Here is an 8,558-nt window from a genome sequence, read left to right on the forward strand (position 1 = left end):
TCAGGTGCCTTAGATGGTCCCAAACCTGATGTTCTCCCACAGTGGGCGGTTCTCATCCTCCCAGTCCCAGCCTTTGCCTTCTGCGGCTTGGGTGGTGAGGCTCGAGCACTTGCTGGTGAAGGCCGAGGCAAAAAAGTCATTGAGTACCTCGGCCTTCTCTGTGTCCTGGGTAACCAGGTCTCCCGTTTCATTCCAGAGAGGGCCCACATTTTCCCTCGTCTTCCTTTTATTCCCAGCGTACCTATAGAATCTTTTCTTGTTGCCCTTGGTGCCCCTGGCCAGATCTAATTCTATCAGGGCTTTAGCTTTCCTAACCTGATGCCTGGCTTCTCGGACAATTCCTTCAATATATATTCCACATCACTCAGTGTGTGTTTGGCAAGTGGTGTCCTTTCCTCCCAAACCTGTGAATGAATGAATTAATAAATAAATAAACCTCCTTCCAACATGCATGATGAAGAGGTTTTGCACTGGTGCGGGAGCTAATGGTTGGTCGGCCATTTCTTCTATCTCTTATGGGTGGCGAGATCTTCTGTTTCTCTATAAGAAATTTTTATAAAGATCCACCAAGACAAAGTCAAGGTTATTCTGTGTGGAAGAGAGCTTGGCTTTCATATAAGCTATGTAATTCCCAGGGGCCTCTTTTCATTTTCAGACTTCCTGACTTGTTGAGAAGAGCTCTTCAATTGATAGCACAGATCTTGGATAGATCTTGGACAGATGTGGAACTCCCTTTTAGGAAGAGGTAGCTCAAGAATGTATTGAGCAGAAGTGCAATAGTTCTTTGGCTACATGTGCTACAGTATAAATTAAATTCAGCTCCTCCTTGGTCAGGACATCAATACATGCTTTATTTTAAATCCTTGGGTTTTTTATTATCAGTAGAGGGCCCCTCTCTTGCTGCTCTCAGCTTGTCAGTTTAATCAAATGAAAGGAACCTAATTCCAGAATAGTTCGTCAAGAAACTTTTCCATGTCAAGAAACTAGATATGGTACTGTTTTTTGCTCTCGAGTTAGGACTGTCTACACTGGAACTATTATTATGCCCACTACACGTGCTGAAGGCTCTTGTGACTACTGATCCTTTTACAGACCACCACAGTGAGGGAAGTCATCAGAGAAGACTTTCAGAGAAGTTGTCATTCACACCGTTCTGGGTTTTCTTACCTCCTTCCCTCCCGCACCAGTAGCAGAATTCACTCCATAACCCTGTATTTTCTCTTGGATTCACTCTGCTTGGGGGAAGCTGAAAATTCATCATGGATATTGGAAGGGTGTTAGCCTTCAATTTGTGTGTGCATCAATACAGGAAGTCACCTAGACTCCTTCCCTTTGATGGACAGAATGGGACAGGTAACTGCACTCCAAAGCATTTTGACTTGGCGCTGCCTGTTTTTCTTCCAGAAAGACTTTAAGCAAAGGCTGGTTCCATGATCTACCTTAGCCATATTTTCATGTTTTAAAATATGTTGGGTTGGTCCTTAAAGATCAGTTTGCTTTCTTTCAAAATGCTGTTCTCCAATCTAGCACTTAGATTACTGTTTAGTTAAAATGATACCACAATGTCTGACGCCAACAAAGCTGGCCTTATCCTGTAACTTTGGGTGATGTACGACCAGTCACCAGGGTCTCAAGGTGGGAATGTTTGGAGGCTAGCTTGGAACCGTTCATGGTTGCTTATAACCAGACTTCTTAAAGATCATCTGTGCATTTGTGCTCCTCAGCAATCTTTACATATTCTTAATTATCCTGTCTGCAGCATAGGACTACAGGAGGTAACAGGAGTAACAAATACGGCAGAGGGCTACATGCCACTTTGAAGTCACTTTAGGATTGGGAGGGGATATGGGTTGAGAACCTTCTTACAAATGCTGCTGACTCCAAGCTGTTTTGTGAGTTCATTTGTTGAATTTAATATGTAAAGAACATCGCTGAAAGCTCTGTGATTGACCTATTATGTTCTTTTTTTAATTGCTACAAAATAGTAATACCATGGTATGATCACTGATATTGTAAGGGGAAAACTACTTGCTTCCTTCATCTAAATATCTGTGGGGTCTGTCCAGGTAGCTGCAGCAAGCTTTACATGCAATTTTCATGCACTATTTGTTTTACTGAATAAACATCGTTGCCCGTGTTTTGAGAAACAACATAGGCAATAACCGCAAGTGATGTAAAATATGGGCACTACAATCAAATCTTAAAGTCCTTTTTCTAGGATTCTAATGGTTTTATGGTGGAACTTCTTTGCAGGGACATCTTGTTCAGAGAGAGGAATAATCGCTGTGGACTTTTTAATAATACCTGGATATATCTGGAATTGTATATATATCTTTGCAGAATAAGCAGGCAGTCAAATCACAGTACACTAACTCCTGTCTGTATTGTTGAAGTCAATGAAAAGAAATGCAGATGAAGGAAAAATTAAAGGGGTTAGTTTGCCTAACAAGAGTTGACATGTTTCCACTTTAAAGACCACTGTGCATAGAGGGAGGAGACATGATATAATTTAATATGAATAATTGGTAATTGATTGGGCTTTTTTTGTTGTTTGGGGGGGGCTTTTTTGTGGGGTGGGTTTTTTTTTTCTTCCCCACGGATAAAACAGTCTCTCTCATCTAGCCCTGAAGGATATGCAGTTGTGGAATTAGTCTCTGCATGCTACTCTAAGATAGCTGAGCAATACTTTTCAAATCTTTTGACATATCAGCTAAAAAAGAGGTAACAGAGTGAAGAGAGCAAGAGGCTGCTGTTTTGAACCTTAGTGTACTTGAGTAACTTAAAATCCCTAATTGTTGGTATATTGCCTTGGTTTGCAATAGGATTAATTTGTATTTTGTTTGTGTTGTTTCAATAGGTGATGCGGATGACGCTGTCAACTCTGAATTGGCGACGGCGGGAAATGGTGAGGTGGTTGGTAACATGTGCAACAGAAGTAGGTATGTTCTGAGATGCTTCTCTTATCAGCTAATCTTAGAGGGCTTCATCCTGCTTGTCAACACCAGGTTCTGCCAATGTCTCCCACTTCCTGTTCATCTATAAAATTCCTTTGGTGAGAAGACATTGTGGCAATGATAAGTGTGGGTTTTTTTTTAGGCACAGACCAAGTGAGACAATAGTTGAGTAATGCAGTGTGACTTCTTTCCCCCGCAAGGTGGGGGTGTGCATAACTTTCGGGAAATACCCCAGATTTCCCCTTGTCCCCTCCATGATGGGTTTGGGTTTGAGGCTGTTGTAGAGAAAAGGCTCATGGTTATGGGCTGTTGCACTGTGCTACAACTTTACTTGCTCTGAAAGGCCAAGTGAGGCTCTGAAAGGCAGGTGAGACAGCTATCTGGTCAGCTTTGGGAGGAAGAACTAGAAAAAAGGTGAATGAAATGCTGAGGATGCCTGATACTGTGTGGCAGACCAGATCTCATGAAGGGGTTCTCATTATTAGGGTTTTTTAAGCCCCTGGGTAAATCCAAGCTTAGAGTGTAATGCTTCTTTGTTATGTGGCTATGACTTTGTACAGGCCTCTCATCTGCACTGGAAAGCAAACCAAATACCAATGCACCCATCGTTAACTGTGTAAGGTGAAAATAAGGTGGGAGCGGAATGAGGCTTATACTTAGAGGACAACAGTGGGAGAATAGTGCACTCAGCAGGACATTCTGTTCATTTCTGGGCTTTGCCATAGATTTCCTATGTGTATTGATGAGGTGTCCCTTAGCTTCTGTATTCCAGTTTACCGTCTGCAAGATGAGGATACAGAATCTGAAAGTGAAGATGAGTGCATTAAAAACTGTGTAGCTGTAAAGAAAAAAAAAAATCAGTAGCTGTGTTAGTGGGGACAATATAAATACTTATGATAAGGGAGCAGTTTTAATTGTCACTAAAGGTATTTCTGGAAAGCATGTTTCACTACTGTATTTATTCCTTTTTCATACATCTGAGTTGGATTGTATGGCATAGATGCTTCTTGAGTTTCAGAATTTCAGAGGATTGCTGCTGCTTGTTCTCTGGATTAGTTTATTCTTTGCTTTATGCTTAACTGGGAAATTAATGTTTTCAGTAGCATGGGAAAATACAGCTTGCCTTTGTATGCCCTCAGCCAGAAAGTGGTTTGTGTCTGCAAATTTTCATGCCGTGCTCTTGTTTTATTGCTTTTATATCTGTGCTAAGATAATTATTGCTGAGGCTATCTTACAGATATTAGTGCCTGGGTATTATTTTGTGCAGTTGCATATCGGCAAATAAAATGCTGGTTTTAATACTGCTTTAAATTAGTTTACATATTCTAATAGAAGTATCCCATAAAGAACCTAGAATGTCATGCAAAGTACTCTTGAGACTTAATCAGGTTGGTAAAGCAAGGAAACTGTTTATTTAAATGAAGGTCTGGTATTCTCTGGCTATGCTGAATTGTTGCACATGAGTGAAGGGGTGCACGGAAAGCATCAGAGTCCTACAGAGAAAATGAGGACCTCTGGGTGTGGTTTAGGTGGGCTCACAGATGTGTGTAAACTGCCTCTAGCAATAATAAGGCACTCTAGTTGGCTATAAGGTTCAATTTATGGAACCCATTAGTCCCTGTTTCCCCATTCCTCCCCCTGCCAAACACACACACAAACACACACGCCAGGAATAAAGTGATACTAAGGAAAATACCTATTTCAGATAATATCCAGTAGTTCGTATTGCTCAGAGTATTTCCCTTATAAGGGTCTTGATGTTCAGACACATATGAACTTGATACAAGATGTATCTGAAAAGCCTGTTGTGAGGAGGTGGGGTTAGGATATTTTCTTTTTTTTTTTAAGGTGTGCTTAGTGTGTTCTGTTAAGGTGTGCCATGGTGTTCTATTAAGAAAGCCATTTAGCATACACTTTCATATTCTTCTGTGCATGTGCCGTACCTTGAGATGTACAGTGAGAAAAGAAGTTAAAATTGCTTTTTAAAAGTGTTCAGTGTGAGGGCTGCTTTTGAGTGATGTGATGAGACCAAAAGAGCTAGAACTTGTTATCCAAATTGTCTTAAATAACAATAAAACAGTTCAGTTGTCACACCAGGAGATTAAAGCTTTAATCTTGCAGGCTTTTTTTTGTTATTCTCTGCATTTCGGTGATTGCTACAGAGTAGCCTTTGTTTTAATCCTTTTCCAGCCATGCTATCTGGTTTAGCCCTTCTTGCTGAAGCACATCCCCTTGGATGTACTGGCAACCTCTTAGACTTTGCTGCAAATGTAATCTCTTGCTGAACATCTGTATCTGCTAGGTTTTATCAGTTGTGGCTAATCCTTTCTTTCTCTCCCCAGGTGTTTATGCACTGGATAGTATCATGCAAAACTGGTTTACACTTTTTACTCCAACAGAAGCCACTAGTATTGTTGCTACAACAGTGATGTCCAACAGCACCATTGTCCGTCTGCATCTGGACTGCCATCAGCAGGAGAAGTTGGCCAGCAGTGCTAGGACGCTTGCTCTACAGTGTGCCATGAAGGATCCTCAAAACTGTGCCCTCTCTGCACTGACCTTATGTGAAAAGGATCACATAGCTTTTGAGACCGCTTACCAAATCGTTCTAGATGCTGCTACAACCGGCATGAGCTACTCACAGCTTTTTACTATAGCACGATACATGGAGCACCGTGGTTACCCCATGCGGGCCTACAAGCTGGCCACTTTGGCCATGACACATCTCAACCTGAGTTACAATCAGGACACACACCCTGCCATTAATGACGTTCTGTGGGCATGTGCGCTCAGCCACTCCCTTGGGAAAAATGAGCTAGCAGCTATAATACCTCTGGTGGTCAAAAGTGTCAAATGTGCAACAGTACTGTCAGACATTTTGCGTAGGTGTACTTTGACCACTCCTGGCATGGTGGGACTTCATGGAAGGAGGAACTCTGGTAAGCTCATGTCACTGGACAAAGCCCCTTTACGGCAACTCTTGGATGCCACGATCGGAGCCTACATTAATACAACTCATTCACGTCTCACTCACATCAGCCCACGACACTATAGTGAGTTTATAGAGTTCCTCAGCAAGGCCCGAGAGACCTTCTTAATGGCTCATGATGGTCACATCCAGTTTACACAGTTTATTGACAACCTAAAGCAAATCTACAAAGGCAAAAAGAAACTGATGATGCTGGTTCGTGAGCGGTTTGGTTGACAAAAACGTGTGAATGGGGGGGATTGGGGGGTGGGAGGGGTGGTTTGTTTTTACTTGAGCCTGCCTTTGTATCCTTTTTAACTTAAAGAAACAGAGCCACACCGGTATTATATGTGTATAGTTATATTGAGTTTGCAAACTAAACTGTCATGTTGTGAAAGTTTGTGTGTTTAATTTTTTTTTTCCTTTTTTCTGTTTTGTATGAGAGAGAGGTTAAAAAAGGTTTGGTTTACACTGAGTATATGTTGTCAAGTGGCAAAAGCCCACATCGCTCTCCTGTTCTTTCTGTATACGTTCACAGCCTCAAAAACAAACATATATTGCAATGGCTTTAAAAACCAAACAAAACACCTCCATCCTGTGATAAGTACCTCGAATGGATTCAGCTTTACTCCTTTGTAACTCATCCTTACATTTCAGCATATTTAAACAAACCAACAAATGAAATACTAATAGTTAAAAGGCTGACCACGTGGCTTTGCAGTGCTGTTCATCCAGAAGCATGGCACACAATGCTTGTGCATGTGGAAACTTAGCGACTGTCAACATACATTCTCAGGGATTTATCAAAAAAATTAAAAAAAGAATGAGAGCATTTATTGTACTGTATATATATTATAGTATATGTCTGAATATTGAAAAATATAACATTAACTAATTTATAAAAAAAAATCTATGTAATGCAAAATACTTGAAGCTGCAGTAGCTTGGTTTTAAACAAAAAAAAACCTATCAGAAGGACTAAAGTGCGCCTTGCTTCAGGGTTGGCTCAGGTGGTGAACTATATGCTGGGCATCTATGCAGAGCCACCTTTTGGATTGCATGGTTGGACTGATACCTATTGGGGAAATTTTATATATATATATTTATACAACCTGTGTATACATATATATGTATACACACATACACACATGCTTGTAACAGGCACTATAGTAAAGAGGGACAACAAAAAATACACAGCCAGAGCAGCAAGCCTTAGCATTAAGAATACAGTATGCCAGAATTGGGGTTTGTGCCTCCTAGCCTAGAAGACTTAAAGAAATATCCTTTTTGACACAAAACGCAAAATGTTTTCCAAAATGATTGACATGATACATTACGCCTTTGCAGTGAGCTAATAATAAGCTAACCTTTGTGCACAAATAACATATATATATATTATATATATATATTCTGCATAGGTATTTTGACTTTGTGCAGGACAGAAAGTTGTGTAGGTATGACTGTTCTACTTTTCGGTTTGTTTTTTTAATATATTTTATTTTCTCTAGAATTACTCAAACAAAAGCAGCCTTCTATCTTGCCTTGTCTTAATGCTTTAAAATAACCAAACTGGAGATCTAACTACCAAACTGTTCATTATATTATTAAATACCAACTTTGGTTACAGTATAGTGTCTTTACTTTAGCTGATGGTTCTGTATCCTTGTGCTTTTTAAAGCAGTTTTTATGTTTTGGTGCAAAAGTTGTCCAGTGTCTCTTGTTCCCTTCATTAGAGAACATGCTAGAGGTATGTTTGTAGGTATTTTTGTTTAGAAAAACTATTTCATGCTCTCCATTTTATTTATTATAATAGGTAAAAAGGTTGTATTTCATCACCCATGTAAACATGCTCATGAAGTTGAAAGTAATTAAGATTTGATACACTGATATCAATTTATTTATGTAACTAAATCACTGTTTTATAAACTTGTTAATGATCAACAATTTTTTTGTTTTGATTAAAATTAGTTTTTTGAAAGTTGATTCTGCCTCCTTTATGGTGTCTGTTACTGTAGTTGAATTGTGTACGGATAGTTCATAGATTTTAAATGCACAGCTTGCAACTTTGGTGTGTTATGGTAGTAATCTATATGACCACCAAGCCCAGGAAAGAAATGTTTTGTTCCTCAAAAATCTGCTGAGGGATGGCAGTGTTCACAGTTGCTGGTGGAAGATGGCCTGGTGCATCAGAGGAGGGACCAAATGCTGCCTGCGACTGAAGGTATGTGGTCTATACAGTAAACAGTAAGCCTTGACATACTGCCCTGGTAGGATGGTAGAGTGTGTTGAGGGTATGTTCACACGCAGTGGATTATTTGGATGACCATGAGAGTTGAGATATTCTGCAAATATATACAAGGACAGTTCTTGTTGTTCTTGGATTGGCTTTTCTGAAGTATTTTGTGTATTTTGAGCCATGTAGCTCATTCCACCCAGCATGGAGTTCTTGCTTACCAGCTGACAGCCAACACTTCTGCTTTTTTGGAGCCCTTGCTCTGTAGGAGTTCTGTGAGTTTTCCAGTTCTCAGTGAAGAATGGGATATGGCATGATTGAAAATTGAAGAGGATCCTTCTGCTTTACCAACATCTTTATCGTCTTAGGAGTGTTACACGATGTCATACTTGACTACGTGATC

At 40.1% G+C, this 8,558-nt stretch overlaps 1 protein-coding gene across 3 annotated transcripts in view; it reads left to right on the top strand.

The window, feature by feature from the left end:
* The window catches only part of ZSWIM6 (zinc finger SWIM-type containing 6), a 117,015-nt gene extending 109,110 nt beyond the window's left edge, over nucleotides 1–7,905 (top strand). For all 3 annotated transcript variants that reach the window (XM_076362042.1, XM_076362043.1, XM_076362045.1), the window contains 2 exons: nucleotides 2,858–2,939; nucleotides 5,297–7,905. In XM_076362042.1, the coding sequence (XP_076218157.1) occupies nucleotides 2,858–2,939; nucleotides 5,297–6,159 (945 nt within the window). In that variant the 3' untranslated portion in view covers nucleotides 6,160–7,905. The remainder of the gene's footprint in view (nucleotides 1–2,857; nucleotides 2,940–5,296) is intronic.
* The last annotated feature ends 653 nt before the right edge of the window (nucleotides 7,906–8,558 follow it).

This window comes from Aptenodytes patagonicus, chromosome Z (genome assembly GCF_965638725.1).
Source record: "Aptenodytes patagonicus chromosome Z, bAptPat1.pri.cur, whole genome shotgun sequence".
NCBI lineage: Eukaryota > Metazoa > Chordata > Aves > Sphenisciformes > Spheniscidae > Aptenodytes > Aptenodytes patagonicus.